Source organism: Salvia miltiorrhiza, chromosome 4, assembly GCF_028751815.1.
Source record: "Salvia miltiorrhiza cultivar Shanhuang (shh) chromosome 4, IMPLAD_Smil_shh, whole genome shotgun sequence".
Lineage (NCBI taxonomy): Eukaryota > Viridiplantae > Streptophyta > Magnoliopsida > Lamiales > Lamiaceae > Salvia > Salvia miltiorrhiza.
The window spans coordinates 54,334,541-54,352,789 of NC_080390.1; the positions used below are offsets into that span (position 1 = coordinate 54,334,541).

An 18,249-nucleotide genomic window follows, 5' to 3' on the forward strand; every position below is an offset into this window, starting at 1 on the left:
GCGGCCAAGAAGCCAGCGAGCGCTGGAACTCAACAATCGTTCAAACCAAGAAAAGTTCTTCTCAGCATAATACCCTTCTATCACGTAAATAATGAAGCACATAATCACTACTGAAAACCATTGTTGGCGTGAAGTCGATTCCCTCCATTTCCATCTTTCTTCCATCTCTCCTTTTTCTCTCCCCTCTCTCTCGCACCTACGCTCACCTCACTGGGTAGACTACACACATAGCTCAACATCACCGCCTTCCACCGCTCACTGGTGAGTCTTGCTGAGTAATGATTAAACTTGAAAAGCAACTTGAAAAGCAACATCACCGCCTTCCACCCCTCCATTTCCTGGAACTTTGCCCCAATTTCGTCCAGATCCCTAGACTTCCTTTTGTGATCGAGTTCATGATTAAATTGAGAAGGCGCCGCGGGCCGCGTTTTGTAATAATTGGGAAGTTGGGCTGGAAATTGACGCACGCAGGTCTCTTTCTCTTTTCTTTGCAGCAAACAGATGTAGGCTACGACTGGAGAAGAGGCCGGAGCCGGCGCTGCTGCTGCGGCGGCGTCTGGAGACTGGATCCTCTGGACTCTGAAATGGAGTGGATTCTGCGCGTCTGGAGCTTCCGGCGAGAGGTGCGATCGGCGACGCTCGCGGCGCGGCTTCCGGCGCAGCTGAGGAGTCTCTGCTGGCGAAAGTTTGAGCGCTCGCTGGAACCCAGCGGTCGCTGGGTTTCCAGCGCTCGCTGGAACTCAGCGGTCGCTGGGTCTTTTCTAGCGGGCGCTGGTTCTCTGCGAGCGCTGGTTTTATGGAATTCAATTCCAAAATTATCCCGTAAAGTCTTCAAAAATCAGTGAAAATCGCGGTGAAATCCAACCACGAATTCTTTGAAAGTCGTCTGGAATCTATGTGAATTCTATGGAATTTAAATTCCATGGACTTTTTAAAGTCTGTGGAAATCCACAACGAATACACCCCCCTTAGTTAAATATAGCTTTAAATACATAGCAAAATATTTAAATTTTGAATCTTGCAATTTGAATTCATCTCATTAAAACGCTTTTCCTCCGCTAGAAGAAACACAAAACATAGTACTGTTTTTTTAAGAAAAAAATGTCGTATTCTTCTCAAACAAATACTAATAATAATAACTAAAAAAAACCTCCATTAAAAAAATACTGTTCCTTCAGTTACAGCAGTCAAAATTCTGTTTTACCAAATAGTATATGGATATGAATAGTCACATTTTCAATTATTTATCGGGGTAAAGATACAATGTCCTAATATTTTTTTCTTGTATGCGGTTCGTTGGTCCACTAAAAGACTCTTGATATCTTACCTCAAATAACATGTAGACTTCTTTTTATTTGATATTCAAATATTTTCCTAAAAAAATGACATTATGTTTTTATTTGACATTCAAATATTTCACTACAAAATCCGAATCCGACTCGAAATTATTCAATTTTTTAAAATTCAAACTGAACCGCACCTTTTCATACATAAAAAGCGAACTAAACCGTCATTTTTGGTTCGATTTGGCTTTGCTCAGCCCTAATCGACTCCTAAAATATTTGAAAAAATTACATAATACGGATGAGCAACTGCTGCATCACCAACTGTCTAGTGTCCATCATGACCAGCTCCTAAGATGTCTCATTTGACACAATCTAGATTGTAGCATCTTTCTATTGGCGCTCTCCGAACTTGGCCCGGAAGATAGCCTTCATATATGCGACGTACCTCCTTCATCTCGTATTGCATAGCAATCTCTATCTGTTGTGTTTAATACTCTCTCTGTTTCAATAATAATGTCCTAAAAAATGGAGCATATAAATTAAGAAAATTTAGATAAAGTAAATGAAGATAAAGTATATGAGAAGAGAGATAGAGAATAGTGAAAAACTAAAAAAGAAATATTTTTTTTTTGAATTGTAACATTATAAATGAAACGTTAAAAAATAAATTAAGACGTTATTATTGAGACGTAGGGTGTATATAACTTTACCATGAGTAGGGCAATTTGAGTGCAGATTGCGGCTGCATAAGAAAATTGGGAAGTGCTCGTTGATTGCATATTCGATATTCGATACAAATTAGCAATTGTATTAGTAGTTTGATTTGACATGACATGAGTATCCACAAAGTGAGTGAAGTGAACCAATTTCGTTCAATGGACTAGTCAATCAATTTCAAACTTGGATAAATTGATAAAGTTAAATTGAATCCTTATTTAATCTATCATTTTTTTGTTTTGAAAACTTATTTAATCCATCATTATAAATGGTAGATCATTACATCACGATTTTAATATCCCATTTCATCCTATTAAACAAAACATTGATTACCTTTCAAAAAATATAGATATTTTTTATTATATAATATATCAAAATTGAATTGTTTTTTTTTTGATAAATTACAATATTAAATAAAGAAATTTAAAGACCGCATCATATGAGATTTGAACTCAAGATCGCTCCTTTACCACTTGAGGAATACACATGCACAAATTGAATTGATCTTGAATCTTGTAAGAGGAGGCTGCGGTTAAAAGAATTTAGAAACCCATTGAAAAAAATGTATATGGGCTTACACCGAATATATATTGTAAAATCCACGATAGTCCAATAAATATTAGTGTGCCCAAATTATTTGACCGTGACATTCATTTGAGTAAATTAATTTTATAAATAGGTATGAGTTGGCGCTCAATTTGTAAATAGACGGCCGAGATCAGACAGTTTATCTTTTCATAGTTTGATGATCAACCAATCATGTAATTCCAACATGCGAATCGATGTGGTAAAGTCAATATCACTTAATTTTATATATTATTCTTTTCAGAAATAAATCATTAATCTTTAATTAGATCATTATATTTTAGATTTTATGGTAATTTAATATAAAAGTAAAGCTTATGATAAGAACGATTTTATGTGATGGGGCTTTGATACGATGGGCATCTCATTAGCAAGAAAACAAGATTTTGGGCTGAGAAAAATGTCAGGATTAATTAGATTGGATGGGACAACGATTATCTCCCGCTGTTGAAGCTGAATTATAGATGATGTGTCAAGAGATTCAGACGACAATCCTAATTACATGGAATTCGGTGGCCTTCATTGCGTAGTATTCGACAACTTATCTTTGACTTTAGGCATTAACCCTTTACCACTTGACCAACTCACGCACACTATAGAATTGAATTATTGTTAGAGTTGAAAAAATGTTTAAGCTATAGATTAGCTCAGAGGTCCCTATTCGATTAGGGCCTCTATATTATATATGTATGCCTACTGTAAATCACACGATTTATTTCCGCAAAATATTTACTCTCTTCATCCCACTTCAATAGGCTCACTTCTTTTGGGCACGGAGATTAAGAAAATTTACTTTTTAATAGAAAAGTGGTAATAAGTGGTGTGGTTCCCACCAATTAAATACAATTTTTATCAAAAAAAAGAGCCTATTGAAGTGGGACATTCCAAAAAGAAAAATGAGCCTATTGGAATGGGACGGAGGGAGTATAACACTTTGAATGTTTGAATACTTATGACACTTTGAATATTTACTTTATTGTAGTGTTTATTATGATGATAGCATATTCACTTATTTATCATACTTCCCTAATGATATAAAGTAAAACTTTTTTTTTTTCGTAAATGATAATTTGTTGCTCTAATAATCACTTATTAGATAATATTCCCTCCGTGTCATTAGACTTGTTCCATTTTTTTTAGCACAGTTATTAAGGAGAATATAATTAATATAGTAAAAATGTGTAAATGTGTGTTGATAGTGTAAAATTATTATCAAATATAGAAATATGATAAGATTAATGAAACATCTAAAAAAGAAAACAGGACAAGATCAACGGGACCGAAGGTATAATTAATTTTATTTGGAACATGATAACATAATAATTGTTTTTTTTATGCGAGGGAACATAACTTAATAGTAATTGTTTCTTGAGCTGTAGTATAACTTAATAATTGCTGCAACATGTTTATCAGCACTAATCTAGAAATCCCCCCTTAAAGAAACATTAACAAAAAATCTAGAAATCTCTCACAGTCACACTTGAACTCGATCTTCATCTCTGACCGTCCGATCACCCCGACATCAATACAACGTTCAAACAAAATTTCCAATCAAGAAACAGCGCAACACCGTAGCACACCTCCCCCCCCCCCCCCCCGCTCTCCGGCCAACAAAACGATGTCGTCCAGCGCCGACTCCCCGTCCCCCGCCGCCGTCGATACGACGCCGTTACTCGCCGACCAGATCTTCCGCGCCCGCCGCCGCCCCCGCTTCCTCCGCCGACCACCCAGCCTCCGCGGCGCCGCTAACTTCCTCCGTCGCGCCAGCAGCCGGAGCCGCGCCATGCGCGAGCCCTCTGTCCGCGTCCGAGAAGCAGCCACCGATCAAATCGAGGAGCGGCAGAGTGATTGGGCTTACTCTAAGCCGATAGTGATTTTAGACCTCGTTTGGAACATCGCCTTCGTAATCGTCTCGATTTCGGTGCTGATTATGAGCCGGAACGAGACGCCCTCGATGCCGTTAAGGCTCTGGACTGTGGGTTACGCGCTGCAGTGCGTTCTCCACGCAGTGTGTGTTTGCTGGGAGTATAAGAAGAGGTACTCGGAGCAGAATTTGGAAGTGAGCGACGGAGCTCAATTAGGGCACAGTCGGAATTACTCGAATTCGAGCTCCGGAAGTGATGACGTGGATTCTGGCGGTTATTTTTCCGATCATCGGCAGAGTGATGATGAAGCTAGGTACAGTTTAATTTCGTGCGATCGATGTTTTGAGGGTTTCTGATTTCTTTAATGCAATTAATTCTCATAATTCTGTGATTTTTAGGGGGCAATGTTCTTATTTTCACCTGAGTTCGGTATGTTAAAATTATGTGACTAATATGAAAGAATGTGCTAGACAAATTAGCAAGAGATAAGTTGATTACTAGGTGCCTAAAAAAGTTATAATTTCTTAAGGAGGCGTTTACTTTGAAGGATTAGTCTTGATAGATAGAAATAGTAAGGTTAATTCCAAGGCCCTTGATTATCCTTGTTTACTTTATTGGCTTGAAACTTTGGGATATCGTAAGGCCCTTGATTATTTCTATCATTTGAGCTAGTTTTGCTTGCATCTTATCCCATTAAAAGGGTGAGATTGGAGAAATCTTATATTAAGGATATAAATACTCAATCATGCAAAGTAAACGCCCCTAATTGTGACATTTGTGAATCAGGCTTCAGATTTTATCATGTAGACTTGTTTTCAATTTGGACTGAGAATTTTCAGTCAAGAACTGTTGGTGCTTGATGAACTATGAGAAGTTTGCAAACAAGGTGCAAAATAATTGCGACTCCTCCTTTGCTGAAATTAGTTGGAAGGAATTGAGAAAAGAAGAGAATTAGTTTGAGTCAATGGCCACAGTGTACCAAGTATTTATTCATTACATTTTCTTGAATTAGTTGGAAGGAATTCAGCAAAGAGAATTAATTTGAGTCAATGGCCATAGAATACCAAGTATTATTAATTACACAACTTGTTGGTTCTGACAGTTAATGCCCTCACCTTTTTCTGATGTCAATTTCATCTATGAGCCCTGTGTTTTCCCTAACTCCTAAGTATGACTGTGAGCATGATCCAAGAAGCTTTCCATTGATCTATTATGCTCCTTATTATCTGAATTAAATGATTTTTTTATGATTACAAAGCTAACTTGCTGTTATTTGATTTGGCAGCGTTGCTAAGCATCTGGAGTCTGCAAATACTATGTTCTCATTTATTTGGTGGATAATTGGTTTCTACTGGGTCTCTGCTGGTGGCCAAAGTCTGACTAGTGAAGCACCTCAGCTTTACTGGTTGGTCTGAGTACTCTATGTACTGAAGCTATTTCAGTTTTGCTTATGTCCCGTTTGTGTTTATGAATCCTCGACTATTTCTCTTGCAGGTTGTGCATAACATTTTTGGCGTTCGATGTGTTTTTTGTTGTCATTTGCGTTGCTGTAGCGTGTGTTATTGGACTTGCTGTTTGCTGCTGTCTACCTTGTATCATTGCAATCTTATATGCTGTTGCCGACCAGGTAGGTTACATGTATCTTTTAGTTGCCACAATCCGTGAAGTTATGCCTTGTTGATGTGAAACAGTTTTTGCTCTTTCTTGTAATAAGGATTAGACCAGACTAGTTTAACAATCTTATATGGTGTTACTAACGCCAAAATTTTCTTATTAAGCCGGGAAGGATAATTTACCTCCTGTTATGAGGTGCAGTGACAACTAATGCTATATGTGCGCCTGAATGGCTAGCAATTGCAAGCAGTTATAATCTAGGGCGATATTAGTATAATCCGAAAATCACACATACTGACAGAAAGTACACCCTCAAGCCTGCTAGGCCCCTCTTAATGCCCCACTTACTATCGTCTCGATATCAAATGCCTTTGGTGCTTGTTAGTTCTGCACTGACCAATGAATGGAATGTTATATCTGCTATTATACTAGACATCAAATGAAATTTCCGTAGTTCTGAGTGGTGCCACTCGTATAATCTTTGCTAGCTCTAGAACCCTTGTGTAGAATCAGCTTGCAATGGCTGGCTAGGCAGTGGTGCAGCTGCTTCTTGAGGGTGTACTTTCTGTCATTGATGTGTATACTTTTTGTTACTTTTGATACCATTGCTAATTGTGATGTCAATTTATCATATTTATGCCATGAGTGTGTTCTTCTTGTTTGTGTTACAGGAGGGAGCTACTAAGGATGACATTGAGAGACTACCTAAATACAAATTTCGGAAAATTGGTGATTTTGAGAAGCAAAGTGGTGAAATTCAAGGATCATTTGGTGGAATAATGACTGAATTCGACACCGACTCACCCATTGAGCATGTCCTTCCTCTAGAGGATGCTGTATGTTATTACTTCAACATTGTTGCTTTTGCAAACCAGATTGATGAGTTATATTCTATGCATGCTTTGGTGTTCAACCATTTATCATACAGACACCCCCTGCTTCTGGATCGTGGCATCGGCAAACTTAACCATAGTTTGAGTTTGAGGTGTCGTTATACTGCATTACTTTGGAATCCATCTGCTTCTGACTAATCCTGCAATCCAATGCAGGAATGCTGCATTTGCCTCTGTGCTTACGACGATGGAACTGAACTGCGGGAGCTCCCTTGCGCCCACCACTTTCACGCGGCTTGTATAGACAAGTGGCTGTACATGAACGCCACCTGCCCTCTCTGCAAGTTCAACATACTCAAAAATGGCAACCTAAGTGGTAGTGAAGAAGCATGATCATCGAAAAAAGGCTACCTCCATCACTCTGGGCATATTCCATCGTGCATCCCGGATGCGCCCCTGCCCCGACCCAACCCTGACCCTCGACGCGGCGTGGGCCCATTTATGTAATATATACCTACTATATATAGGCCTTCGCTGTTAAATATACTGAATTCATATGGTGTTCGATAGTAGTAAATGTTGAAGCCCTGTGTTTGTATCCCAAACTTATAAACGTGAGCTACTAGAAGAGCCATGTTTTTTTGGTTTCTCACGAGTGTTGCACTCTGTTTTGTAAGAGAAAGAACAACCATGTATTTATGCTGACGTCATTCGTCGATTTTATGTAAATCATTGTGCGCCATTACTGTCTACTACTTTTGATTTCGCAAGGTCTGTTTTCTCTGAAACTCTCATATTTAAAGATGATTGAGAAAAAAGAAAATTGAAAAAAATATTTACTACTTTCATAAAAAGTAGTTGAAAAAAAGTTTGGAAAGGGATGCTCAGCAGCGCCGGTTATCGTCTGAGTATATCAGAAGAAGCGACGGACCCAACCGTCGCCGACGGCGCAGTTATCATCATAGCGAACCCAATGCACCAGCCGGGAATCGAACCCGGGTCTGTACCGTGGCAGGGTACTATTCTACCACTAGACCACTGGTGCTTCTTGTACTAAGGCTTCTCTTAATAATATATATTTCATTTGTTGACGAAACATTTTTTTTTCATTGAGATAGAGACGAGTTATAAGAGAAGTTAGTTGTGTATTTAACAAGGGGAGACGGGTGATAGTTAGTGAGTTATGAGTCTTTTAATGATGGTATGTGTGTAAGTATATTGTGACATAACAATAACATGCAAGATCAGTTATGGTTTATGAATTTTAGCCTTCTCTATTACAAAGATTTATCTTGGATCACTTAATCTCGAATTAATATGATCTCAAGTAATCGGACGCATAATGTATAAATGTATATCTCATAGTGGTGCATAAGATTTAGTAAAATTGATGTATTTCTTTAATAAATAAGTCATTGCTTCTAATCTCACTTATTTTTATTTCATTTTATGTGGATATATAATTAGCTGTTAATTAATTTTAAAATATAAATTATGAATTATGAATACATGATGAATTTTCTATAAAACATAATTCTTTCATTGTGAAAAATATAAATTTTTTAAAAATGGAATTTCCCCTTCATGGGATTCAGACTCATGGCCACTATATATTCAGCTAAATATGATTGAAGATATCACTGTCCAAAGATTGAAAATGATTATTAATTTATATTTTGAAATAAATTTTTATTTTATTCAATCCTTATAATATAGTTTAACTAGGTTGGTTGTTTGATTACTGGGCACATTATTTGAAATTCTTTATAATATACGTATTAATTAAATACTTATTTTGCATTAAAAAGATATAGAAATTAAATTCCATACCAAAAGTCTATCAGTAATTAATTTAGCAGGAGTAAATAAAATTAGTATTTCATTCGTTCATAAAAAGAATTTTTTATTCTTTTTTATTGGAGCGTTTACAAAAAAAATATACTCCTATATCCATCACTTATACTCTCTCCGTCCATAAAAGAATTTCCTAGGAGGGAGTGACACGAGCTTTAAGAAAAAATATTGTTGAGTGCATTGAGAGTGAAAAAAATGTAGTTGAATGTATTGAGAGTGATGAAAAAATGTTATAATTAATATTGTGAGTTGTGAAAAGTGAAAAGTAAGAGTAATTATAAGTGATGGAGTATAGTCCAAAAATAGATAACAAATTTTTTTGTGGACGTCCCAAAAAAAAAATACTATAAAATTCTTTAGTGGACACGGAGGGATTATCATTTATTCATATTTTTTCCATCAAATAACATTTATTAAAATAACACAATAATAATTATAGCACCTTTCCTTACTATCATATGCTCAATAATCTTTTATCTAGTTTCAATACAATCAACAATTTTTTGTTAGAATTCGTGTCGCTCTTTTCTACAAAATTCTTTCATGAACAGTGAGAGTTATTATGTTTTTTTTGTTCTAGGAAATTGGTAAAAACAACAAAAAATTACCCCAAGTAACTAATGATCTCATCTTCGAAGTAGCATACGACGCCGTATCAATTCCGAAGGTTGGAAGTTTATCCATTGAGACAGCTCTCATCAACTACCCAGAAAATCAAGAATGTCATCTTCGCTGCCTTCTCGCCTCTCTCCTCTCCCCTCCAAGCCGCTGCCGCCGCGGGCCACTTCCGCCGCCACCCTCCTCCACTTTCCATCGGACCTCCAATATGCTTCCGCTTCCAGAGCCTCCCGCTTCAAGTGCTCCGCCGGAGAGGCCGGGTTCTTCACCAAACTCGGCCGCTTGATCAAAGAAAAAGCCAAAAGCGATGTGGAGAAAATCTTTTCTGGGTTTTCCAAAACAAGAGACAATTTAGCTGTTGTCGATGAGCTCCTGCTTTACTGGAATCTCTCTGACACTGACAAGGTTCTGGATGAACTTGAAGAGGTTCGACAATTTAGCTTTTCTCTTTGGTTTTTCAAGAAAGATTGTATGCCATTTATCTTCTAGATATGATTTTTCTACTTTCTTGCTCAACTTATTGGGAAATTGCTTTATCGGTGCTGTTATTATTATACATTTTGAATAACTTTGCATAACATAGTGTGGCATGATTAGTAGTAATGTTAAAATTATGCCTCCAAATACACGAACTTTGAGTTGCTGATTTTTCACATGATGTTGATTTTCGGCGAATTAATGTCATCGTGGCTAGTTGAAGTGACAAGTTAATAATCATTGTGATTAGTTGAAGTGACATAGACACATTTTAGTCGTCTACCTTAGCATTAATTTGAGGGTAACTGACAACCGTGTGAAAAATCGATACAATTCGAAAGTTTGTGTATTTGGAGATAATTAGTTCATATGCAAAAACAGAATTTGGTGAAATTTCGTATATTTAGACACAATTACACCTAAAATATCTGATATTTCATGGAATGAGATTATGAATTACCAATATGTTTTACAGTTTTCTTATTAAGTGCATTCACTTTGGAGTAGATGAGCATTTGCTGTTATGTAGCAAATGTGATTTATGTACATTATTAGATTTCTATAGTTGATCCTTTGTTATGCTTTTTAGGTGTTATTAGTGGCTGATTTTGGACCCCGGATTACTATAAAGATTGTGGAGAGCTTAAGGGACGATATATACTCTGGCAAGCTCAAATCGGGAACAGAAATTAAAGTACGGATTTATACCATACCGTTGTGATATCAGTCAGAAACAATATGTTTCTCATCTTTGGAAGTCTTTTATGTCGATGCATCTGAGTGGTTTTGCATTCACATTAACTAGGCTTTGCCTTTGTGATGTCTAGGATGCTTTAAAGAAGAATATATTGAATTTGTTGACAGCCAAGGGACTTAAAACCGAGTTGAAGTTGGGCTTCAGGTCAGAATTAGTTCAAAACAACCTTACTGCTGCGAATGCTCGTATTGAACTCTGTTTATGAGTTGCTAACATATGCTTTTAACTAGGAAACCAGCTGTTATCATGGTTGTTGGAGTCAATGGAGGCGGTAAAACTACGTCTCTTGGTAAGTTTATTCACAGGATCATAGCGTGTTTGTGTTGTAAATATTGTTTTTTTTTTTTGCATCCAATATGCCTTTCTTTTTCTTTTTTCCACCTTAAGTGAAAGATTTGCTACAAATCTTGATGTTTATTTTGTGACCTTGCACTTTACAGTTGTAGTTAGTGGTCGACTGGTCGGGGGGAGTTTCTTGCCCGTTTTTCTATGTTAAAATGATTATAGGTTGAGTGGTTAATGTTAACGGGGCACCTTGTGTGTATGTGATGCTATTTTCGTCGCTTTCATCTTCTTAGAATGACTATTTTGACACTATCCCTTGTAAGTCTGTTGCTTATTTCTGAATATATTTCTGAAAATTCAATATTATTAATAACGAATGTCGGGCTTTTATTGTTTTCTTGATGCAGGAAAGCTGGCCAATAGGTTTAAAAATGAAGGGACCAAAGTGAGTTGATAATTTGCTTCTTGTTATCAGATCAATATTATAACTTGTAATGACATCAAATATTTTGGTCAGTAAATTCATGCTACAAAATATGTTTCATAGACACCTTAACTGCCTTTTATTTTTCTAGGAAAAAAAAAATATCTAGAAAATGCATTGATAATATTTCAAACTCAGATTCCATCGCGCTTTTTCTGCAAAAAAAATCCAGGTATTGTTGGCTGCAGGAGACACGTTTCGAGCAGCTGCGAGTGATCAATTGGAGATATGGGCTCAAAGGACGGGTTGTGAGATCGTCGTAGCTGAGAAGGAAAATGCAAAGGCAGCTACAGGTAATCGATTGCCTGTCTAAAATTGGAAATTTGAGCGATGCACTAAACACGCGATGTTGAAGTTTTTCATGAGTAGTTCTTTCACAGGCTGTCAAAAGGGGTAAAGCAGAAGGCTACGATGTTGTTCTATGCGACACCTCTGGACGTAAGTTTTGTTCTAAACTTGGAGCATGGCTCTCATTGAGATGATATTTACCCTATTTGTAAAATCCACAGGTTTGCACACTAATTACAGCCTTATGGAAGAACTGATCGCGTGCAAGAAAGCTATCGGAAAAGTTGTTTCCGGTGCACCCAATGTATGTTAGCATTCCCTCTTGCTAATCCGTGTCTCGTGTTATGTTACGTCCTTGAATTTTTGTGATAGAAGAAATACGTTATAATTATAATTTTCTCGATCTTGTCAGGAGATCCTGCAGGTGCTGGACGGAACAACCGGTTTGAACATGCTTCCACAAGCGAGAGAATTCAACGACGTAATACATCTAACTTTACTGCTCAGCATTTTTCTTGTAATTCGACTTAATTCTAATGTGTAGCTTCCATAATCGCTCTGCATCTCGATATTTCAATGCTAGGTTGTCGGAATTACTGGTTTGATTCTAACCAAACTTGATGGCTCTGCAAGAGGTGGCTGTGTGGTAAGTTTTTCAACGAATTTCGATTTGTCTTCTTTCTTTAAGTGTTTAATCATAGTTTGTGTCCCCGACTTTCAACGTTTTCCAAAGCATATCTTCCCTTACAGAATCCAACAACATAATGATGATTCACCTCACCGGATTATGAGGTGGATTATTAGAGTTTAGGATTTTTTTTTTCTGTAATTTTATATTTTCTCCGTCCACAAAAATAGTTCATTTTTGCTATTTTTGGACATCTTTCTATCGCATGGTGGATCATTTTCTCCACTCACAAATAGAATTAATTATTATTATTAGCACTACTTTTTAAGTGAGACCTTTTCTTCACTCACAATGCATTAACCATTTTTATCAAAACTCGTGTCATCCTCTTCTTGGACTATTTTTTGTGGACGGAGGGAGTATTGAACAATACAGATTCTGGTTAGGTAACTCAGTATTCCGTCGCCAAATTTTGTAAGGCGGGACATAAATCAATCCTTTTCAAAGTTGAAGGTTTTGAAGTGAAAACATAAGGTCGGGATATTTTTTTGAAAAATGTTGAAAATTAGGGACGCAAAGTATGATTAGCCAAGCCTTCTTTTAATGTAAGCTGCAACTTTGTTTGTTTCATGTATTGGACTCATATAGGTGAGTGTAGTTGATGAGCTCGGGATACCGGTGAAGTTTGTCGGTGTCGGAGAAGGCGTGGAAGATCTCCAACCGTTTGATGCTGAGGCATTCGTCGATGCAATATTTCCATGAAGATTGTCTGCAAATTTATGCGCTCTTTATAGAAGGTAAGTCTCGACAAATCATATTATTGCGCACTTGTCTCTTTAGATCGAGTTTTGTTTCGTTGTAGATTTGAGAATTTGCAGTTGAATCCTGCAACTTGATTAACTTGTGATGATCGGAAATATCATTTTTTATGATCGTTTGAATACATCAATTAGCCTGAGCTAATCTCAGTAAATATATCTTTCAAGGAATTCAATTCTACTTCTTCTGCATTTATGGTGCTGGAAATCTTTGATTTCTATTCTTGATTGAAAAAAAATATACTAAAGAGATACATATCTAAAAGTATAAATTAGTGGCGGCACCTTGGAAAGGTCTTAGGTTTGAATCCATCGTCACACAATCTTTAAAATTATTTGTCATTTCACCAAAAAGAGAAGGAAAATATACATTTCTAGAATGGATTTTTTTGAGAAAATATCCATTTCTAGAATGGATTTTTTTGAGAAATCTAGAATGGATTAATAGTAGTTTATGTACATAATTTTGGTGTTTTTAAATTTATGGCCTCAATTTCAATTTTTTTAAAAATATTCCACACTTTGTAAATTTGTTTAATTTTGTTCCAATAAAAAAATCCAGCGTCGGATTATCTGATTAAGCTTATCCGTAAAATATGCTTCTTGAGCTAGGATGTCGAAGGAAAGTTACCACGCGAGAAACATGTTTTACGGGAGAGTCTAGTCAGGCCCGTACCTGAGGGCATGCTCAACATGCTGCCGCATAGGGCCCCAAATTTTTGGGGTCCCATTTTTTTTTTTTTTATATATATAGTACATATAAAAATTATTTTTGTTTAACAAATTGTATTCCAAAAATAAATGCAGTAACTGAAAAAACATTCTAAAAAAAAGTGAATCAAAAAACTTATCTACGATCAACTATGTCGCAAGACATGTTGAATGGGTTGACTATGTTATCAATTGAAAGAAAATTGGTTGATTAGTTAGATTACACAAACTTGATAAATACATCTGTCTCTAAAACCGCATGACGTGTTATATTTAGATAAAGTAAGAAACTTATCCCTATTTTGAACTAATTTTTGTTGTATGTTCTATCATTATTTCATACTCCCTCCGTCCCATAATAAGTGGCCACATTCTTTTCGGCACGGAGATTAAGAAATTGAGTGTTATATGTTTTAATAGAGTGTGGCCTACAATTGTTGACCAAATTAGTGAGTAATTGTTGACTTAATTAAAGTAATTTTGACATTTTTAGAAAGTGGCCTACAATTGTTGACCAAATTAGTGAGTAATTGTTGACTTAATTAAAGTAAATTTTTGTCATTTTTAGAAAGCAGCCACTTATAGTGGGACAGACGAAAAAAGAAATGTGGCCACTTATTATGGGACGGAGGGAGTATTATTTATTTTTTTCTCAAATCCTAATATTTTTGTCCTTTTTATCCTTGCTAGATATACAAGAAATTAAATTGTGTTTTGGTTAGATATTGTGGGAATAGATTGCATTCAATACTGCTGCTATGGTGAACCATATTATAAGGTATTTATTTACATAGCTTCGTCTTATGAAAGTTCTTTTCTTCATTTAGATCATACTATTAATGTTGAATTCTTTAGTAACTTATATTTTCTTCTCTTTTGATTGAAAACTCTTTTGAATGATTGGTTGAAAAAGTTTATGTTAATATATTATTGTTGTTTCGTCAATATAATTTTTTTTTATAAGGGCCCATTTTTTAATTTTTGCTTAGGGCCCTGTGAGATACAGGACCGGCCCTGAGTCTAGTTAGATATTCGTCGCCAAAAAAAAAATAAAAAATTATGCTGGACAAAATTAAACAAATTTGCAAAGTTTTCTGAATATTTGAAAACTAAATTAAAATTTATGTCATAAATAAAAGAGTACCATAGTTTAGGTTATAAACATGTTTTATGATCGAGTCTAGTCAAAAAATTTTATGCAGGACAAAATTAAATAATTTTGTAAAGTTCTAAATATTTGAAAAATACTCCCATTGTCCTATTTGAAATGTCTCAAAGCTATATGATAATTTTAGGACATTTCAAATGGGAATGAGGGCTCTTCCAAAAAAAAAAAGGGGAATGAGGGAGTAGTAATTTAGCTCATAAATAAAAAAATAGTACCATAGTTGAGATTAGAAAGTATTGTTAACTCTTCTAGAAATCACATAAAATGTAACACTATCGAAATTCCCAAAATTCGGCAAGAAAGTAGAATGTTTATTTTATTTTATTTTATTTTTTTATTAGAGATGTATTGTAGGATATGGTCCACGCTATCTATATATTGATAAATGATACTAATGAAACATTAATGCTACATTTAGCACATAAATGAATATTCAAAGATTTGAAAGTGGGATTTTATACAATGTGACGCGGCTCACATAAGCCAGCCGCTGTGATTCCTTGAGGCGGAAATCAAGTGCAACCACTGCTACATTCCTCCCGCCATTTATCACCGATGCATTAACGATTATTTCGGCCTGTCACACACACACACACTCATCCTAACTCATCAAAAGATTTAAGTTGTAAAGAAAAATAAGTTTCATGTAAAAAATCAGATGGACTCTCTCTCAAAAAACAAAAAAAATAGACGAGCACAAAGTTCATGTATTTAGATTCATAAAATAAAGTTTATAAAAAAAATCAGAAAATGCTGAAAGTTTGTGTATTTACATGTGAATAATCCAATATTTTATAATTTTAGCCGGATTTTATAATTGTAGAAAGAAAAAAAAAGAAGGTATAGAAAAATGAAATAGAAAAGGAAAATATAATCACAAAATTACCAATCATCTTTAAAATTGATTTTATATTAGGGGTTATGGCCAAAAAATACATAAACTTTGAAAAAAGTTGCAATTTTCACCTCAACTTTCAATTAAGTTCTAAAATACATGAACTTATATTTTTGTTGTAATTTTCACATAAGTTTGAGTTTCAACGAAATTAGAGCTTAATTGACAATTGAAATCAAGTCAAATATATTAATTTTTGTCTTCTTAGACCTCCGAGCTTCTAAAAACTCATTATCATAAGAAGTTAGATCAACATCAGGTGAATTTCCGACTGTCAATTAAGCTCTAATTTCGTTGAAAGTCAAACTTAGGTGAAAATTGCAACAAAAATATAAATTCATGTATTTTGAGGCTCAATTGAAAGTTGAGGTGAAAATTGCAACTTTTTTCAAAGTTCATGTATTTTTTGGCCATAACCCCTTTATATTAAAAGTTGCATTTTTAATAGATGAACCATAATCGAAAACATTATTATGAGATATCAAAATATAGGGAGATTATAGCGTGTTCGCGTGTGCGTGTTACCCTTGTGATAAAGTGGTTAATGTCTGAGGCTAAAGATCTCGGATTCGATTCCAACCTTTTAAATTTTTGTTTTTCTTAATAAAAAGAATTGGGAATTAGAAAGACTAACATTAGGGGGAGCAGGTGCGAGATAAGAGATGGTGAATTCTCCGACGCAGAGTTGTGAGTGACCGAGAATAGTTGCAGCACAACCTATCGCCACCCTCTCAGCCACGGCCGCCACCGCGCCTCCAAACAGTATGCCGTTAGCATTCTGCAATTTCACCACACAAATATTCATCTTTATTTTTTTATTTAATCAATTCAGACTTCTTTTTATCTTCTTGTGTTCTTAGTTTGATTGCATGCATGCTTGAATGATGGATCATTTAGCTTATTTGATTTGGAAAACAAGACGCAAATTAAGTTCAATAAAATCGAAATTAAGGTTTGGAAATTTGTGTGAAGTTTAATTTTTTACTATTTTGGAACTATAGTTGAAGTTGTGAATATTTTCCATGTTTTGAACTTAAAACATTGTAACATCTTTCTATTATGGATTACCGTTTAAGAATGGGTGAATCGACCCGATTTTTGGAATGTTTTTTTCTTCGAAATAACTCAAAAAAAAAATAAAAAAAAATAAAAGGACTCTACGTAGCTGTTTATTAATAGTCGTATGTACTACAAAGAAAATAGAGTAGTATATTAAAAAAAAAAACTTTCATACCATGCGTTAATTTTTATAAGTGAGACCGAGAGAGTATTAAATTAACTTCAATTATGACTACCTACAATTAATTATAAAGTTTTATAGCAGATATATGAAGTATATTTTTTAATTTAAAATACCATATGTTAATTTTTTTTAATATAAATTTATCAATCTTTAAATTCATAATTTTTGTCTTCTTGTACAATATTTATATAAAAGTGTGTAAATTTACGATTCATGGCTGATTAATTTTGTATCATGTATTTTTAAATTGAAATAAATTTTAAATGTCGCAGTAATTGTGTCATTGAGCTGTCTTTATGTACTAAATTACCACTGATTTTTAATATAACTTGTATACCTCCGCGACGATGCGCTTTAATGGTGATTCTAGATTCCGTAAGACATATATATATAATACTATATAATACTATCTTCTTATAATAGTGATATTTTAAAAAAATTCAGTGTATGATAAATAGGATTTAAAAAAAAATAAAAAAAAAATTACTCCCTCCATCTCAAGGGGACACCAAACGATTACAAACTCATGTCTATGAACAATGAGGTCTAGGATTCAAACTCCACCGTTCTTCCCCGAATAATAAAAATAAATAAATAAATAAAATTACATGAGTATGAAAAATCGAAATGTCATACATAAAAAAAGATAACAATGAAAAAAATAACGTTAAAAGATGTTTAAGTGAGTCAGTAGTCACTCTAAAAAAAAATAAAAAAAAAATCAAGAAATTAGAAAAGTTGGAGAAAAAAAAAAGCAAGACGACATGGTTGAGGAAGGAGAGAAGGTGGTACCAGAATAGGAGGTTTGACGTGGAGAATGCAACAGATTTTGGCCCTTTCCGTTGAGACAAGCTTAAGAGCTCCTCCCACCACTGTGGAGAAGGAGTCATTAACGTTGTATTCTGCTCCCACAATCCCACCCATCCCTGCTCTCTCCATAAATCCTATTGCTGCTTCGTAGTTTGGACTCTCCATCTCTCTGTCTCTCTCTCTCTCTCTAGATCTATGTGTGTGTGTGTGTTGGTGTGTGTTTGGGTGGGTAAGAGGAGTATCCATACGTGTCGAATAAATTGAGGAAGATGTACATATGAGAAAGAAATTAATTACTACTACTATATTGACG

The 18,249-nt window shown here is 35.1% G+C and overlaps 3 protein-coding genes and 2 non-coding genes across 6 annotated transcripts; 2 read left to right on the top strand and 3 right to left on the bottom strand.

Moving 5' to 3' along the window:
* Window positions 1-3,951: 3,951 nt before the first annotated feature.
* LOC131020681 (E3 ubiquitin-protein ligase At1g12760-like) lies at window positions 3,952-7,642 on the top strand. 2 transcript variants are annotated; one of them, XM_057949657.1, is made up of 5 exons: window positions 3,952-4,766; window positions 5,739-5,858; window positions 5,948-6,080; window positions 6,739-6,903; window positions 7,117-7,642. In XM_057949657.1, exons 1-5 carry the CDS (start codon window positions 4,207-4,209, stop codon window positions 7,291-7,293), a joined length of 1,155 nt encoding a protein of 384 aa, XP_057805640.1. In that variant the 5' UTR covers window positions 3,952-4,206; the 3' UTR covers window positions 7,294-7,642. The 2 variants fall into 2 exon arrangements, with proteins under 2 accessions (XP_057805640.1, XP_057805639.1); XM_057949656.1 differs by having other exon boundaries at window positions 3,958-4,766; window positions 6,739-7,642.
* A 138-nt stretch (window positions 7,643-7,780) lies between these two features.
* LOC131024010 (small nucleolar RNA snoR114) lies at window positions 7,781-7,868 on the bottom strand. The gene has a single exon (XR_009101607.1). It is a non-coding gene; the product is annotated as a small nucleolar RNA snoR114 (small nucleolar RNA).
* Window positions 7,869-7,874: 6 nt separating this feature from the next.
* TRNAG-GCC (transfer RNA glycine (anticodon GCC)) lies at window positions 7,875-7,945 on the bottom strand. The gene has a single exon. It is a non-coding gene; the product is annotated as a tRNA-Gly (tRNA).
* Window positions 7,946-9,411: 1,466 nt separating this feature from the next.
* On the top strand, window positions 9,412-13,290 carry LOC131020685 (cell division protein FtsY homolog, chloroplastic). Its single transcript, XM_057949664.1, has 11 exons — window positions 9,412-9,798; window positions 10,439-10,543; window positions 10,677-10,750; window positions 10,837-10,895; window positions 11,299-11,336; window positions 11,548-11,668; window positions 11,745-11,813; window positions 11,885-11,967; window positions 12,076-12,144; window positions 12,247-12,309; window positions 12,940-13,290. The coding sequence occupies exons 1-11, from the start codon at window positions 9,475-9,477 to the stop codon at window positions 13,051-13,053; spliced, it is 1,119 nt and encodes a 372-aa protein (XP_057805647.1). The 5' UTR covers window positions 9,412-9,474; the 3' UTR covers window positions 13,054-13,290.
* Window positions 13,291-15,380: 2,090 nt separating this feature from the next.
* Window positions 15,381-18,137, bottom strand: LOC131020733 (uncharacterized). Its single transcript, XM_057949744.1, has 3 exons — window positions 17,919-18,137; window positions 16,518-16,661; window positions 15,381-15,565 (listed from the first exon to the last, which is right to left on the bottom strand). Exons 1-3 carry the CDS (start codon window positions 18,099-18,101, stop codon window positions 15,422-15,424), a joined length of 471 nt encoding a protein of 156 aa, XP_057805727.1. The 5' UTR covers window positions 18,102-18,137; the 3' UTR covers window positions 15,381-15,421.
* Between the last annotated feature and the right edge of the window lie 112 nt (window positions 18,138-18,249).

Bases quoted from the DNA above. Each gene is read 5' to 3' on its own strand.
- LOC131020681 (XM_057949656.1), top strand. From the start codon at position 4,207: ATGTCGTCCAGCGCCGACTCCCCGTCCCCCGCCGCCGTCGATACGACG. The intron at 4,767-5,738 runs GTACAGTTTAAT...TTGATTTGGCAG, and splicing joins CAGAGTGATGATGAAGCTAG to CGTTGCTAAGCATCTGGAGT. The intron at 6,081-6,738 runs GTAGGTTACATG...TTTGTGTTACAG, and splicing joins TATATGCTGTTGCCGACCAG to GAGGGAGCTACTAAGGATGA.
- LOC131020685 (XM_057949664.1), top strand. From the start codon at position 9,475: ATGTCATCTTCGCTGCCTTCTCGCCTCTCTCCTCTCCCCTCCAAGCCG. The intron at 10,751-10,836 runs GTCAGAATTAGT...GCTTTTAACTAG, and splicing joins GAGTTGAAGTTGGGCTTCAG to GAAACCAGCTGTTATCATGG. The intron at 11,337-11,547 runs GTGAGTTGATAA...AAAAAAATCCAG, and splicing joins TTAAAAATGAAGGGACCAAA to GTATTGTTGGCTGCAGGAGA.
- LOC131020733 (XM_057949744.1), bottom strand. From the start codon at position 18,101: ATGGAGAGTCCAAACTACGAAGCAGCAATAGGATTTATGGAGAGAGCA. The intron at 16,662-17,918 runs GTACCACCTTCT...GTGAAATTGCAG, and splicing joins ACGTCAAACCTCCTATTCTG to AATGCTAACGGCATACTGTT. The intron at 15,566-16,517 runs GTTAGTCTTTCT...TGTGTGTGACAG, and splicing joins TCGCACCTGCTCCCCCTAAT to GCCGAAATAATCGTTAATGC.